This window comes from Portunus trituberculatus, chromosome 14 (assembly GCF_017591435.1).
Source record: "Portunus trituberculatus isolate SZX2019 chromosome 14, ASM1759143v1, whole genome shotgun sequence".
In the NCBI taxonomy this organism is placed as follows: Eukaryota; Metazoa; Arthropoda; class Malacostraca; order Decapoda; family Portunidae; genus Portunus; species Portunus trituberculatus.
Genome location: NC_059268.1, coordinates 16261684 through 16279183, shown reverse-complemented (window position 1 = coordinate 16279183; position 17500 = coordinate 16261684). Strand labels below are relative to the sequence as shown.

Sequence of the window (17500 nt, the reverse complement as noted above, 5' to 3'; positions counted from 1 at the left end):
TAGGAGAATTTTACACAATTAAGACCAACAAATGTCTGCCACACCTAAATGAACCTCCACTGTGTAGATCCCGCCGCCCTGCCGCTTGTGTGTCAGGCGATGACGGTGTGGTGATAGCGGGACGCGGGCCAGGGTGGCACTCCTCGCCAGGTGCCACGGCCAGGGCCTGATGAGGGCCGCAGGGGCTGAGGAAAGGCTCTGCTGTGATCCTGAGGTAAAGGCAGCTTGGGAGAGGCCGCTGCTCTTTACGGTGCGTCACGTGGTGTTTCTGAACGTGTGTGTGTGTGTGTGTGTGTGTGTGTGTGTGTGTGTGTGTGTGTGTGTGTGTGTTCAGGGCAGGTGGTTAGCCTTCAGTGAAAGTAGACATATGTGTATCTTATGTTTGAGGCTTTTTTTTGTACCTTCATTTATATAAAAATCTGCCAAGAAATACAAAATAAAGGACCTCAATCATATACAGGACAGCATTCATCCTGCAAATCTGACATTACCTTAACGGGGTTCTACTTTGGAGCGCAGATCACTCCCCTCAGCGTCCTCACACGGTCTACCATGTGCACTCTCCCTTCCCCACCAGTGTCACCCAGCAGTACTTATAACCCCTTCACTGCTTTTTGGCATTCGTCTTCTAAATATTTTACTGAATAGACATTGGAAGATCTAATTTTTCATCCTTTTTTCGTTCCTGTAAGTGTTTGTACATGTTGTGCACACTACTTTTGAGTGTACGTTACTTTTAGCGTTGTGAATTGTTGCATGTTCCAATGACAAGGATAAACTTCATTCATTCTATTGCAAAATAAAGACATTCCTCCTCCTCCTCCTCCTCCTCCTCCTCCTCCTCCTCCTCCACTCATCTCTGTCGGCTGGTCGTCTGTTCCATGTCATTCCAGCAAAACTTATCTTTCCATCCTCACTCTCTCATTTCCTCAGTTCTTTAAAACCTCCCAAAAGAAGGAAGGAAAGAAAGAAAGAAGGGCAGGTTGAAGGGCGAAACACTCTTTTCTTCACCTTCACACACTCCTTCCTTCACTCACTGGAACACTGAGTAAGTTAACATGAGCGTCACGCCAGCCATTAAGACACTTTTTTTTCACAAGTGGCGTTGGACGGGAACTTTTTAGGAAGGGAAGGTGCGGAGTGATGCGCTGCAGTGTTAGTTAGCAGAGGGATGGAGCGTGCCACTTGGCGCCATATTCATAAACGCTTCCCTCTCTCACCGCGACCATTTTCAAAGACTACAGACACAATTAACCGAGTTCTGTAGAGTATTTTTCCTGTTGATAATGCAGAAAAGTTGTTAATTTGTCACTAGAGCTAAAGAAACATCCTTAAAACTTGTGTCGTTTCAGCTGGAGCCCTTTGAAAATAGTGAAGGTGCGGCACCGAAGTGTTTCAGAATAGGGCTCTTAGAAACACGAGGACAAGGAAATATAGTGGATGAAAGTGTACGACAACAACTGACGCCTTGTTGTGGTGCTTCTCCGGTTCTCCTTGTTGATAGACGGCAGAGTTATTTGTGTTTTTAATTGCAATAGCAGAAACAATAACAGTTATCACTACTACAAGAACTACTACTATATTCTCACTACCACTACGACCACTAACGCTCCACTCACCTCCATTCCCTTAAATCATTCCATTATCCTGTACTAGAAACACGTGCAATACTCACCATTTATCATTCCGTGGTAGTGTGGGAGTTCTCGTCGATCCGCTGCTCACCTGCACTGCAACACTTGTCCTTTGGCACGTGTCAACACTTGTCCTTTGGCACGTGTCTCGGCTCTGGCAACACGTATACCTCAACATCTGTACCTCTGCAGCACCTTTCACTCACTTGTCCATTACCAACACATGTCTCACCACCTCTCTTTCAACGTATGTCTTTTAACGCTTTTCTATTTTTTCTTTTCATACTCGTCTTTGTATACCTGTTCTTCTGACATCACCAGGCTTACCTGCACGATAAATGGCCAAAGTTAGCAGTCTCCATCCTTCAGCTTCTCTGCTCTCCTTTACACACACACACAAAAGAGAGAGAGAGAGAGAGAGAGAGAGAGAGAGAGAGAGAGAGAGAGAGAGAGAGAGAGGGTAACAGACAGACAGATAGACAGTTCCATAGTAGCACCTTGAGGCTAAGAATACACACACATTCATTATATAGCCGCATATATTTCTCAACAGGAACATATATAAGGTTTCTGGTATGTTTATTCTTACATAGTTTTGGGAGGAAGGGTTCATATTTACAGATACTCTTTACAGAACATGTCGGAGTGTAGGGACATGCGTGACCCAGCCAGGCAGACACAGGCGCTCACGTGGAGAACGATGCAAATAACAGATAACCTTGACTCGTGTTCTCTTGTCTTGCTTCCTTAAAGACACGAGGGAATCAACCAGTACAGTGAATGAAGAGGGAAACACACCATTCACTTCACATAGATAGAGAGAGGAAAGATAAAAAAAAAAGTGATGAGAGTAGAATTATTATAGTTTTATCCCTCTTTTGGTGACTATACATTGGGGCGCTACTAACACAGCTGCTGGTGAGTCTGTACACAAAAAGAAGGTCTCTCTCGTGTGCTTTCTTTGTGGGGGGGATGAAGAAACGTGCTATACTGTGGTTGGTTGTTAATGTTTTGGCACACGTATCCTGCGTTAGGTAAGCTTTTCCATGCTCCGTTACTTCGTGGCGGTCAGTGTCGTTGTCCTCGTGAAGTAATCTCGCATAACAGTGCATAAGAAAAGAGAATATTTCCATCGTGTTAATGTAAACGTCAGAGCACAGTACATTACATTAAACACTCTCACAAATCACAATCATTTAAGAACAAGAGCAGCGTCGCATCATGTTTGCTCTCTCAAAGTAATACTCCTCATGGCGCAGTGATTTCAGTGGACACAGCAGCAGAAAGTGGAGTGTCGTCTTTAACATTAGGAGGCATCTTAACTCCCCCGGCGGCTCACAGATGCATCCCACGAGTTCTAATCACGCTCCATTCCTCCGCGACGTGAGGATACTAGTACTCTTGACCCTCCGTCAGTGAATTTGCTGGCTGAAGTCACAGTGTTCTCGTGTGAGGGCGTGACAACATAACGGAGTGACGTAACAATAGTCCGCCGTCATTAGCACTAGTCAAATCCCTCGAGGCTGTGACGTAAGAGTTGGCCCTTATTCTGAAACGCTTCGCTCTCTCACCATCACTGTTTTCTAATGGCTCTCGTTGAAGATACTCGTGTATTTAAGGGTGTTCTTATGATTCTGGTGATAGATTGGCAAGATTTTTACTTAATCAAAAGGAGAAACTGTCATGAAAACCCGGGCAGTCGTTTCTGTGACCTTAGAAAATTGTCGTGGTGAGAGAGCAAGGCGTTTGTGAATAGGGGCGCTAGTGTCCAGTAAGCAGTCATCAACACAGGACTGCACACTGCCAGCCGTGACATGGAAGCGGCATTGGCTTATTGAAAAGACAATAACTTAGTGCTACAATATATCCTTCACTTACAAAGGGGTTAACATTTCTCGTCCTTTTACGCAATGCATTCGTGACCACTACAGTGAATAGCAGACAAATCAAGCCCTAAATTACTGATATAAAGAATAAGGACAAACCATTTGGCACACACACGACAAACAGTGACAGAGGATTCGACTGCAGAATAGAGAGAAGGGGAACAATAATGACTGGGTGAGGGAAGGCTGAGACATGTGTAGGTGTGTGTCTGCTGTGTGTGTGTGTGTGTGTGTGTGTGTGTGTGTATGTGTGCGTTGGAGTGAAACTAGGGATTATCTACACCAGTGCCTAGAGTTCTGAATGTTCTGTAGGTGGACTCTGTGGTGTTACAGTGAGGTGAACAGTTACCCTTAGTAGTGATGTCATATCCTACAAAATATTTCAGACCAAAAAATACAAAAAAATAGCGTCATACAATTATCCCTAGTCACAATCTCACATCTTGGTCTTCGGTGAGCTCTTAATATAAAACCATTTACTCTGTTTATAAGCATGAAATCCACTGGTTTTCATGACACCACTGCCTGGGGTAACTATTGGTGAAGGGAAGTATGTGGTGGTGATGGTGGAGAGAAGTTGGTTGGTAGAGGAGTGATGAGTAGTGAGGGGATGGACAAACCTGTGTGGCGCCTCGCTGCGGGGATTACAACAAGCTGAGATAAATGGTCTTGTGTGTCGCATCCTCACAAGTTTTCAAGGTACACTACATGATGTACACAGCAGTAGCGGCAACAGTCTCGCCACGCTGTACGATACTTTTCACAGCTGATGGAAACACAGGAGACAGGCCAAGATTCTTAAACGTTTTGCTTTCTCATACGTGGTGTTTCAGAAGTGACGAAGGTTATTAGTGTGCTTCATTATGTGAGTTTTCCTTATGATAGTGTAGAATTCTTGCTGAAATATCGCTAGAACCATGAAAACGCATTTGATGAGACTTGGAGACGTTCAAGAATACACGTCCCAGTATTCTTAAAAGCTTCAATCTCAAAAGCCAGCAGGGATGTCCATACGAGTTTTCATGGATGTATTCTTGCTGAAATATCACTAAAACCATGAAAACGCATTTGGAAACCCTCAGTAACTTCCACTAAAACGTGACAGATGAGACTTGGAGACGTTAAAGAATACATGCGTCTGTATTCTTAAAAGCTTCAATCTCAAAAGGCAGCAGGAATGACCATGCGAGTTTTTTCATAGGGTGTATTTTTCTACTCAGTGAGGGATTTATGTTAAACTATAACTGGAAAAAAGGAAAACTCTCTTGCAACGCACATCTTCTACTTGAGCCTGTTAAATGTAGAGATAAGACGCATAAACGTTTAAGAATCTGGGGGGCAGTCACGTTGAGGTCAAAACTGAAAGGATATGTTTGCGTGTGTGTGTGTGTGTGTGTGTGTGTGTGTGTGTGTGTGTGTGTGTGTGTGTGTGTGTGTGTGTGTGTGTGATCGTTGTCTGAGCCTAGAAGCGGCGGTGAGGTGTCGAGGGCTACGTTACAAGTGACAGTGCATCTATACAGCTGACTAAGAAACCCACTGCAGTGAGGAATGTGTTTCAAACGATTCGTCTCCTTGTATAAATGCATTCTAGCCGAAGAAAGTCAGTGGTGTGTGTGTGTGTGTGTGTGTGTGTGTGTGTGTGTGTGTGTGTGTGTGTGTGTGTGTGTGTGGGTATGGATGTGTCTGTGTGTGTTTATATACAATCATAATCTTACCTAATCACGAGAAACTGCTGATAATCGAAGGAGAAAAAAGAACAAGCCTTAAACTTGTCTACGCCATCGTAAGGCAGGCCACTCGTCATCATGTACAATACACAGTGATTGTCGGATAAAAATGACCTAAGGAAACCACACAACACGCGTCTCCAAGTCACTGGCAACAGGAGGCAACAGAGAGTTACTTTTCTCTAGACATGAATGCACACGGTACGCACAGGAGGGAAGGGAAACAGGGACAAGTAAAACTACTAGAGAGGAGGCGTTGGGAGCGACCGGAGAGCCATCATAGCCTCCAGAGGGCCGCCACACACGCCACAGCCGCCCCCACCACGGTGCGTGAGGAGGGCGAGGCAGCTGACCCAGAGTCGTAGGAGGTGAAGGAGTGGTCGTAGGAGGATGCCGTTTTCATTCCAGGGGGAGAATCCTTGGAGTGGCTATCTGTAGGAGAGACAATAGGAATCCTTAGCAATGAAACTAAGCTTATTCGTCTATTCATATATTCCAAAAGGTTAACAAGCACTAGTTTCTAAGGCAGTGAGGTGACTTAACACTTGAGGGAGCAGGAGGAAGAGCAGAAAGAGTAGGAGCTTTGTAATTACAGAAACACAGCTAAGAAAACTGAACCAAAAACGAAGCAAAACTGAAAAAAAATAAAACAGAATCAGTGACGGGTCAATGCATCCTCGACACGCATAGAGAAGGAAGAAAAAGAGGAGGAGGAAGAAGAGGAGGTGGAGGAGGAGAGTTAAGTTCACTACTAACAACAAAACCAAAACAAAGCGAACCAAACACAAAACAGTGTCACTCAGCCTTCGACACGGAACATCAAGGAGGACTAGGAGGATGAGGAAGAAGAGGAGGAGGAGGAGGAGGAGGAGGAGGAGGAGGAGGAGGAGCAGGAGGAGGAAAAAAAAACAGTAGGAGGAGGACGAAGAGGTGGAGAATGACTCGAGCGACATACTCACATTCCTTCTCTCGAAACCTAAGGTCCACCTCTGATAGTACTTCGTTCATCGCCTCTCCGGTGCGCCAAGAGATGGGGCCTGAGAGAAACACCGATGAAATGCACCACCACCACCACCACCACCACCACCAACCACCACCACCACCACCACCACCTCCTCAGACAGTCACAAAGCAGCCCACCAGCCACGACCAACATCTTCTCATGATCGACGTTATGGTGAGTAATATTAAGTTTTCAGGGTTTTGTTGTTACTTACCTTAGATATTGGTGTTCTCTAAGGAATTTTGTATATTTTTCATTTTTCTATTTTTTTCTTTACAACTAATCTCTTCCTCTCATGATTGATGTTGTGGTGAATAGTATTTAAGTTTTCAGGGTTCTTTACGACAGTGCTTCGTGATCTCTAAGGAATATTGTTTAATTTTTCATTCTTTTTTATTCTTTTCATTCTTTTTCTTGACTCTTTATCTGTTTCTTTCCTTCATTTACTTTCTTCCCTTTTTTCGTTTATTCATTCTTTTCTTCCTTCTTTTACTGTTTTTTCTTCCTTACACTAAGTTTCTTCTATTCATCCTTTCTTCTTTTCTTTCGTGTTTTTCCCTACCTTCCTTCCTCCCTCTCTTCCTCACACCCCTCCCCTCCTCAACTGATCTGTATCTCTCTCTCTTTACTCCATGAAAAGATGACAAGATTACCTCTACAAGAAACGAAAAAAGGAAAGACGAAAAGGGAAATTATGAAAAAGAATATCCTCTATACGTTTCTCTTTTTCGTACACAGAGCAAGAAAGAAAAGATGGAAAGAGTTTGAAAAATTATGAGGTTCATCTATGGATTTTTCTAGGTGCCTTTATACTCTCTCTCTCTCTCTCTCTCTCTCTCTCTCTCTCTCTCTCTCTCTCTCTCTCTCTCTCTCTCTCTCTCTCTCTCTCTCTCTCTCTCTCTCTCTCTCTCTCTCTCTCTCTCTCTCTCTCTCTCTCTCTCTCTCTCTCTCTCTCTCTCTCTCTCTCTCTCTCTCTCTCTCTCTCTCTCTCTCTCTCTCTCTCTCGTTCAATGTTTACCAATTAATTAATTATTTTTCCTGTCAATATACCAGTCAATTTCTGAGTTTATTTACCAGTCAGTTTAACAATTCGACTATCAGTACACAGAGTCAGTTTACGAGTTAGTTTACCAGTCAGTTCAGAATTCAGTCTACCAGTTAATTTGCCAGTGAAGAGAAAAGGAAGAGCAGAACAGCCACTGGAAGACTCAACAGCTGACAATCTTGCAGCCTCACAGCCTCATCATTTCCGGCTATTGACGTATCCTGGACTGCTTGTTAAGGCACTCTGGACTGTTAGGGGCTGTTATGTAGACGTATTTATTACTTTGTTTGTCGAGCCGTGTGTCCCGAGGTGAGTTTAGTATCTGGTTATTGTTTTATATTGTGGAGTTTATCAGGGAAGGTTAATTGGCTTGTGTCTTGTGTTTTGATGGTTATATTTTGTTCTTGTCATTTATTTTCTTTTGTGGGTTTCAATGAGCATAGTCAGTCTTTTCATATCAAATAGTGGTATGTGTGTGTGTGTGTGTGTGTGTGTGTGTGTGTGTGTGTGTGTGTGTGTCTTTGCCTAGTTTTAATATCTAGGATGTACATAGTTTCGTATTGTCTTGTTCATGTATACAGTTTCAGTGTGTGTGTGTGTGTGTGTGTGTGTGTGTGTGTGTGTGTGTGTGTGTGTGTGTGTGTGTGTGTGTGTGTCCCCTCGCAGTCAGTGACTATGACAGAACGGCGTCTGTGTGACAGGGACAAATGGTGAAGCTTACAACCATACGTATATTGACTTTTCCTATCCCGAGGTGACAAACAAAACTAGCAAAAATGAAAAGCGCCAGGCTGTGTCTTCAAACAAGTCGCTTTTACATTGTTCATTCTTGACAGTTGAAATAGGATTCTGTGTTACGAGAAACGTATGCAAAACGCTACTTTTTTTACAGTCCTGCTTGCTTCATATGCTATTATCCTCATATGGTACAGAAGTTTTAGAACAGTGACAGAAAAGACACATACGCAAATATTCTTTTCCAAAATCGTTTACATCTTAATGCCAGTTTTAATTCATTGCAAAACGCAGAAGTTGGTGGGCTTTCAGTCAATGCATAAGCTGTCATCAGATGCAAAGTGAGGCGGTACAGGTCTGCACAGCTCAACACAGCGCGGCCCGCCAAGCTGTGTGCGTCACCACTCCTCACACTGGGGCTGTCAATTACTGCAGCGGCGGGTTTTCTTCTGTCTTCTTTGCCTTTGTGGCGAGGCTGAGTGAGTGGCGGGAGACTGACGGGCATCATTAGGCGCACAAAGCACACAAACCAATGCTACTGCCCGCCAAACGTCGCTCATCTCTCCACCCTCCTCTGCACGTCACCTCACCCTCCCGTATATACACACACACACACACACACACACACACAAAACAAAGAAAAATGTAATGAGACAAGTGTGCATCCATCTACTCATACATCCATCCATCCATTCATACAGACAGACATACAGATAGGCAAGTAAATAATAATATACTGCACCTGTCATGAAGGAAGAGCGATAGACAGAAACCTTTCCCGGCAAAAGGGCAAATATCGCTCAAATGTACGTTGTAAATGAAGTGAAAAACTGAAAAGTTTGTTATAAATCTACGGAGGAATTTCTCTCGGTTTGTCTGTGTCTCTCTGTGTCTTTCTGTGTCTCCGTGTATCTCTGTGTTTCTGTTTCTGTGTCTCTCTCTCTATCTGTCTCTGTCTCTCTCTCTCTCTCTCTCTCTCTCTCTCTCTCTCTCTCTCTCTCTCTCTCTCTCTCTCTCTCTCTCTCTCTCTCTCTCTCTCTCTCTCTCTCTCTCTCTCCCCGCTTACCTTAGACAAATCAGTGATACTAGATAAAAACTTGAAAAGAATGCAACCTAACTTTTCTTTCACCGGGAACTTTTTACTTGCAAGAATTTTTACTCCTTGCTATTTTTTCTCGGATAATTTTTAGTGTCGACCGTTTAGAGCTTGCCTAGTTTGAGTAAATGGCATCTTCAGATTGCACACCAGTATTACCATTGTCACTACGAAAATAACAGTGACAAGCATCCCTAGCAAGATAAAAGACGCCCTTACTACACCATTACTACAACTAACATTACATATTCTTCTCTAACTGTTCAGATCATTAATAAAAGGAATAGCGAGGTGGTACAGTGGAACCATGCGTGCTTTATGGTCTGAGGGGTCTCTAAGCGCACGGGTTCGAATCCTGTCCACGGTCCGAGTGTAGGTTGGGCTTCCTCACTCGGGGCAAGGGTTTCCTAACGGGTGGGCTTTGAGATAGGAGGTACCACGAAAAGTATCCCCTTTAGCCCATAAATTCCCGTGAAAAGACCACATGATATAAAAAAAAAACAAGAAATACATACTTAAAGATAATGCTTAGGTAACAGTCAACTTTCCTTCTTGTGTTCTTGTTCTAGTTGATGTTTCATGCTGTTACAATGTTCCGCGGGTGATGTCCTGAATGGTATCGAAGAGTCTCTAGTTTGCTTAATATATCTTCTTGAGTCCTTATTCAAGCTGAGATTACATGCCTTTACTCTATTCCACGGGTGATGTCTTGAAGTTAATGAGGTTTGTGTTGCGTCCAGTAAGAGCATCGAAGAATATATTTTTTTTGTAAAGGTAACTTGTTAAATATCTCGTCTTGTGTTCTTATTCAAGCTGAGATCACATGCCTTCAGTAAATTCCACGGATGATGTTTTGAAGTTACTGAGTTTTGTGTTGCGTCTAATAAGAACCTAAAAATATCCTGTTTGCAAAGTTATAACATGCTTAATATATTTTCTTGTGCCCTTATTCAAGCTGAAATCATATGCTTTTATTAAGTTCCACGTATTCTGTCTTGAAGTTAATAAGCTTTATATTGTGTCTAATAAAAATCTCTGTCTAAAAGCATCTACTTTCGTATGATTTTAAGTTAGAATAGACTGATTTAATATGTTTCAAGAAGCCACCTGCATTTTAATCCCTTCAATACTGGGGAAGCATTTTTACCTTGAAATTTTGTACGATTAGACCATTTTATTAACATTAGGAAGTGTCTATAGAGGACAAAAGATTAATGGCTACAGTCTTCACTATTTTAATCCCCACATGAGTTTCTGAAGCTGTATAAAATCACCAAATAGTAAGCAGAATGGATATGGATTAGTTTCTCATTAAAAAAAAAAGGAAAAAAAAAACACTTTACTTCCTTTTTTTTCTTTTAATTTTAGAGTTGCTGGTGTTTGCCATTTATTGTTTACAGGAGAAACCCAAGTGTCCTGCATAAACAAACGTGGATCTGCTTGAAATACGGAAGCTTCCCTGCCATTAACGAATTACTGACATCTCTCCTCTAAAATGCCACTCGCTCACCGCCCCCCTCTCTGCAAAACTGAAATGTCACCTGCGCCAGGAATGAAAAAAGAAAAAGAATAAAAGCAAAACAAAACTCGTGAATTACGCGTGAAGACCAGGGCGCATTACTCAAGTTAGACGTATAAGCGCTTTGTTGTTGTTGTTGTTGTTGGTGGTGGTGGTGATGGTGGTGCTGGTGATGTTGTTGTTGTTTTTGTTGGTAGTGGTGGTGGTGTTTTAGCCATTGTTGTTGTTGTTGTTGCTGTTTTTGTTGTTGTTGCTGTTATTGTTGTTATCTGGAGGTAGTTAGATTAGGTTGGGGTTCTGTTGGGAAGACGGACAAGCCTGCTGACCTCCTCCTCCTCCTCCTCCTCCTCCTCCTCCTTTATCTTTCGGCTTCGGTAAAGTTACTAAAAAAAAGAAGTTTCCTCAAAGCCTCACCAAGCCTGCCAGAGGAGGTGGGTTTCCTTCTCCCCTCTTCGCCCTCTGCCCTCGCCCCCTCCTCGCTTCCCCGCCACCGCCGCCGCCGCCACCGCCTCCAGACACAACAGGAGATGCGCTTTTACTCATGTGGAGAAAAACTCACAAATAACGAGAAAATCCGAGGGACGGTGGTGGCCCGAAGCGTCAGCGAAATTAAGATACATTGGGTCGGGAAAAGATTACTGGATGTGCCTCGTCTTTTGTTATTATTATTATTATTATTATTATTATTATTATTATTATTATTATTATTATTAATATTATTGTTATTATTATTGTTGTTTTTGTTGTTATTATTATTGTTATTATTATTATTGGTGTTATTATTTTTATTATTGTTATTATTATTATTGTTGTTGTTGCTGTTGGAATAGTGTGTGTGTGTGTGTGTGTGTGTGTGTGTGTGTGTGTGTGTGTGTGTGTGTGTGTGTGTGTGTTTGCATATGTTTGTATCCTGTCAACTGTAAACTCGTGTCCGGGATGAGTATAAAGAAGTTTCAAAAGCCACGAAGTGAAGTAAGATATCGCTGTACCTACACACTTTCTGGGCTACACGGGGAAACATACAGAGTGAAGAAGAGAACATACATGAACAGGTGAAAGATGAAAAAATGAAAGAAGAGTAACAAGAGAACTGAGCATGAGAAGTCTGTTATACTCGTCACAATAGATGAAGCAACGAAAAGAAAATAGAACACAAGAAGGAATCATATGTCTTGTTATTGTTCTGTAGCAGCAATGTGACACAATCTACCATGAATGAGTAAAGAGACGTGATCAATGAAAGCCACTTCTTACTCTAGTGTTTGACCTTACTTGACGTCACCTACTGTTTACAAATCACTTCCATTTCAGCAGACAGGGCATATAGAGAGATACTATTGACAAAACAGTATCACCACATGACTTACTCTTCATATATTTTAATCCATTTTTTTTTACTTCAGCGTTTGACTTTATTTGACGTCATTTAATGTTTACAAATCACTTCTATTTCAGCAGACAGGACATAGGAATAAACTATTGCCAATAAACAGTATCACCACATAACACGACCCTATTCCCTTCCCACAACGACAATTTTGCAAGGCCACAAAGACAACTAACCGGGTTTTCAAGACAATTTCTCCTTTTGATAAACAAGAAATCTTACAAATCTATCATCAGAACCATAGAAACACTCTTAGAAACACGAGTACCTTTAACTAGAACCTTTGAAAAGCAGTGATTGTGAGAGAGCCAAGAGTTTCAGAATACAGGCACAACTTTTCATATATTCTAATCTTACCGTCTATGCGCCAATAAGCACTTCCATATCCTCAATCAATGGTACTTTAGGCCTCGTACCGTCAACACATGCAGAGATAAAACAAGTGAAAGAAAACGAAGACAGCCAGACAAAAACCTGAAGACTAAGGGATCACACAAGGGAGAAAGGGAGCCCCAGGGTGAGCCACGGGGGCAGGGTGATGCTATCGGCTCGCGGCGTTACGTACGTGTGCCGCATAGAGGGACTGTGGTGGGGAGAACTGGGGGGAGGAGCAGAGATGAGGGGTGGAGGAGAGAGAGACAGAAAGAGAGAGAGAGAGAGAGAGAGAGAGAGAGAGAGAGAGAGAGAGAGAGAGAGAGAGAGAGAGTGGAACAAAGAAAGGGCGTAAGAATAGGGACGAAAGGAGAGAAAGTGAGAAAATTTGAGAGGGAGATAATAGAGAAAGGGAGATAGAGAAGGAGAAAGGGAGTAAGGAGGAAGGGACAAATGGTGAGGGAGAGACAAAAACGGAGAATGAAAGGATGGGGAGAGAGAGAGAGAGAGAGAGAGAGAGAGAGAGAGAGAGAGAGAGAGAGAGAGAGAGAGATTAAAAAAGGATTAAATAATCCTCAAATTAAGTCATCACAAGGGAGCACCCCTCCAATGAAGTCATTTGTCCTGCTGCTAGGCAACAAAGGCCATATAGCTGCTAGATGTCATTAGTGGGGTTTGAATCGATGCCCCGCAATCTACCACCATCGTGGCAGAATGCGGCGCCTTAATCCGCGTGACCACTAAGGACACGAGAGAGAGAGAGAGAGAGAGAGAGAGAGAGAGAGAGAGAGAGAAACCAAACATCTCCCTATCTTTATTTCTCCCTCCTTCCGTCCCTTCCTCCCTCCCTCCCATTCTCCTCTCAACTTCAGTCCCTCCACTCGTCCCCCCTTCTCTCTCTTTCTCTCTCTCTCTCTCTCTCTCTCTCTCTCTCTCTCTCTCTCTCTCTCTCTCTCTCTCTCTCTCTCTCTCTCTCTCTCTCAACACGTGGGAACTGATCACCTGTTGCGATAAATTATTCGCTTAGTAATCCCGATTAAATTTCTCCATCAGGCGGATCAGATGAAATATCACTTGAATATTTTGAGAGACGGTGTGTGTGGCTGCCATGGTGAAAAGAATGACAGATGCAACACTACTTTATATATATTCCTCAATACTTTTTTTCTCGTACCTCTGTGTTTAAAGGTCATTGTCCTGGCTCTGTTTGGGAGTTATTCATGTGATTCTGTGACTTGCCGCTCTGTATAGGATCGTATTACATGTTCATTAGGGTCATTAAATAAGTTGGATTAGTTTTATTTCTTGAGTCTAATAGGAGTAATCGATAGACTCAGGAGTGTTGTGTATAAGAATTGGAATGATTTTATCGTAGACAGTAACTTATTTTTATCTTCTTTTGGCTGCTATGGTGGAAAGAATGACAGATGCAACACTGTTTTATGTATATTCCTCAATACTTTTTTCTCTACCTCTCTGTTTAAAGGTAATTTTCTTGGCTGATTCTGTTTGGGAGTTATTCATTTGTTTTTCTGATTTGCCAGTCGATATGGGGTTTTAGTACATGTTCATTAGGGTCATTAAATACGTTGTACTCTTTATTAGTTTTATTTCTTGAGCTTAATAAGAGTAATTGATAGACGCAGAAACATTGTGTATAAGAATTGGAATAATTTTGTAATAACCACTAACTGATTTTTATTTTCTTTGTTCTTATCAGCTTTTTTTCTTCCTCGATACGGAATATTTTTTTTCTTCCTTCCAATCCTAAGACATTTTGCTATTTATTTACTTTTCTGCATAATTTCATACTCTCTTCTACTTACTTATCTGCACGCTGTTTTGACATTTTGCCTTTCCTATATTTATTCTTCTTTTGTTTTATCTCCTTATATATTCTGTATATTCTGCGTACTATTTGGTAATATTATTCAGCTTTAGAAACTCAAGTGTGGAATTAAGATAGTGAAGACTTTGGTAATTAATCTTCTGCCTCCATAGACCCTTCCTAAAGTCAGTAAAATGGTGAAATGGTACACAAATCTGTACACAAATCTGAAGGTAAAAATGTGTCCCTGTAAAAAATGGCCTAATCGTAAATAAATCTCAAGGAAAAAATGTATCGCAGTATTGAAGAATAGCTTTCATTATTCCTGTTCCGGTTGGCGTGTAAACGCAATCTCATTGGAACTGTAGACCCGCGTGACAGGAAGGGAGGGAGAGACGCAGGCCAGCCACTGACGGCCAGGAATGCTTGTGTTCATCTCCTCTCCACTTGCACCGCTTTATTTGGTCAGCTCACACAAATATCTACAGCCACTCCAAAACAGTTACGAACTCCCCTCTTTCCCCATCGTATTGTGGTGCATCATGCTTTTTTTAGACTTCCCACTGTGGTCTTCGATTGGACAACTGGCTTTTCTAATACCAATGCATTAATTTGTATGGCAGTGTTAGCTCTTGTTGCTGTGGATGGCGGCCTTTTACATCTGAGTGATAAGGCGCGGCTCGAGACATCCGTAGCCTCACCTTCCATATCAAGAAAGCATGAGTCTCCACCTTCCCTATTCGAGACAGACCTTAGTTGATCAGAGACAGTGAATCGGGTGTCTCGCAGCACATCTCTTCTGGGAAAATAATGCCGGAATTCGAAATTTTAGCAGTATGAACGACCTGAAACGAGTTAAGTTCGGGTTTCTGAACATCACTGTATTCATGGTCTAGTGTTGAATGTAGGAGGAGGAGGAGGAGGAGGAGGAGGAGGAGGAGGAGGAGGAGGAGGATGAAGAACAGGAAGAAAAAAGTTAGGAAAGAGAGGAAAAATAACACGATGATTTAAGAACTGTCGAAGTGAGTGACTGCGACATTTAGGCAGTCATGATTAACATTTCTGGAAGATCACTTGTTGACGGAGTAATCGTGGCTGGAATCTTTTTGTTCGTGAAATTTCATTGTTCTGCTTGTAAAGAAATGGTACATTCTTCGTTTATTTTTCTTTCCCGCGGCGTAAAAGTGCTTGTCTTAATTTGACTGGACTTTTTATCGTATTCTATTTTAATGTAAATCGAAAAAAAACACCAGAAAAAAAAGAAATAAAAAGGTTAACAGGCATAGAAATATTTAGGATTGATTTATCATTCTAAAGACAAAAAAAAAGATTAAAATTTAACCAAGAGAAGAAGAAGAACAATAAAATTAAAAGTAAAAGATGATTAGGATTAATTTATTATTCTGAAGGAGGTTTTCATAGCAGGCGATTGACTTACAGTGAGACGGAGGTGCTGGAGGGAGGAAGGATAGAAAACGGGAACTACTGTGCACCGAGTCCCAATTAGCGGCCAGGTGAGGGACGGCCCTTTGTCCATCTGTTTACCTGGCGCCCAGCACACAGGTAGATTATCGAGTTTGCTTTATGCTTCACAGGTTGAGGGGCAGCCAAACGTTACAACCTCTTTATTCACCTGCTCTTTTTTCACTCCTTTCTTGCTTCACCCAGACTTTTTGATAGCAACGACCTCTGCACTTAAACATTTCGTGAGCAGCTTCTTGTGTACGTTTTTGCTGTATTTTCGTGTGTTTCTGTTGTGTTGTTTCCGTGATAGTTTAGTCAGAATTCTGCATTGGAAGTGTGAAAGGTATCAGTGAAAATTTGATTGGTTATATTGTCTCGGGTCTGTGTGAATTAGAGGCATGAGGAAAGGTGGGGTTTGAGAATAGGGACGTAGATGTGTACTGTGTGTGTGTGTGTGTGTGTGTGTGTGTGTGTTGCAGAAAATTGATGAGAGAGAGAGAGAGAGAGAGAGAGAGAGAGAGAGAGAGAGAGAGAGAGAGAGAGAGAGAGAGAGAGAGAGAGAGAGAGAGAGAGAGAGAGAGAGAGAGAGAGAGAGAGAGAGAGAGAGAGAGAGAGAGAGAGAGAGAGAGAGGTAATGCACTAACACCCTCAAAATCTCTATCGTCTTTTCTTTCCCATATATATATTTTTTTTGGTGGAAGAGTCAGCGGTCTTTCTTAGTGCCATTTATCACAATTACTGTAGAGCCATAAGTCAGTACGTTTCCAATATTTCCCACAAAGAGACAGTGCAAAATACCAGTACATTTTTCTCCTTCTCTCTTCTAATCCGCAATAATTTTCAATGGCTAGATAGAAAAATAATTGTATATAAGTGTTTCTCCCGTCATTTATGGAGCATTCTTGTTAATCTCTTCAGAACCATGGCACGTTCTTGTATTTACTCTGCTTACTATTTGGTGATTTTATACAGCTTCAGACACTTATGTGGGGGATTGAAATAGTGAAGAATCTGGCCATTAATCTTCTGATCCCCATAGACCCTTCCTGATGTGAATGAAATTGCCTAATCATACCCAAAACTCAAGATAAAAATGCGTCCCAGTACTGAAATGGTTAAACTAAGCCAGGAACATCAAAACACTTCGATTTTCCCCCATAACTTTCACTAGGGTGTATGAAATGCAGCGAGATATGGACTGCAAAGCGACCATTCATCTCGTGTTCTCGTCACCTACGCAAAGACTCTGGCAATAGCACGCTTATGTATTATCCTTCGTACTAAGAGCAGCGAAGTTTCTAATGAGTGAGCTCCAACTTTGCGTCCAGAGAATAAAGAAAAGGTTACTTCTTACATTCACATTTGAGGCACGACTGTGGAGAGAGAGAGAGAGAGAGAGAGAGAGAGAGAGAGAGAGAGAGAGAGGTGACAGAACTTTAAGACATAGCTGGATAATAGACGTGAAATAAAACTCTCTCTCTCTCTCTCTCTCTCTCTCTCTCTCTCTCTCTCTCTCTCTGTCTCTCCACATTTTAGGTACAACTGTGGAGAGAGAGAGAGAGAGAGAGAGAGAGAGAGAGAGAGAGAGAGAGAGAGAGAGAGAGAGAGGTGACAGTACTTTAAGAAATAGCTGTATAATAGACGTGAAATAAAACTCTCTCTCTCTCTCTCTCTCTCTCTCTCTCTCTCTCTCTCTCAGGTAAGAAACGGTCCCCACATTGGGTATAATCTAGCACATTTTGCCCTTCTTTATCGCGGCTCTTCGTCACCCGCGCCACGTCACAACCCGCTCCTGCCTTCTCTG

The 17500-nt window shown here is 42.2% G+C and overlaps 1 protein-coding gene across 4 annotated transcripts in view; it reads right to left on the bottom strand.

Moving 5' to 3' along the window:
- Positions 1-2155: 2155 nt before the first annotated feature.
- LOC123503612 (neurotrimin-like) overlaps positions 2156-17500 on the bottom strand; it is a 97661-nt gene continuing 82316 nt past the window's right edge. For 3 of the 4 annotated variants that reach the window (XM_045253527.1, XM_045253529.1, XM_045253528.1), the window contains exons 10-11: positions 6207-6284; positions 2156-5679 (exon numbers count right to left, since the gene is read on the bottom strand). In XM_045253527.1, coding sequence (XP_045109462.1) covers positions 5525-5679; positions 6207-6284 — 233 coding nt within the window. In that variant the 3' untranslated portion in view covers positions 2156-5524. The remainder of the gene's footprint in view (positions 5680-6206; positions 6285-17500) is intronic. The other variant, XM_045253530.1, reaches the window with a different exon arrangement.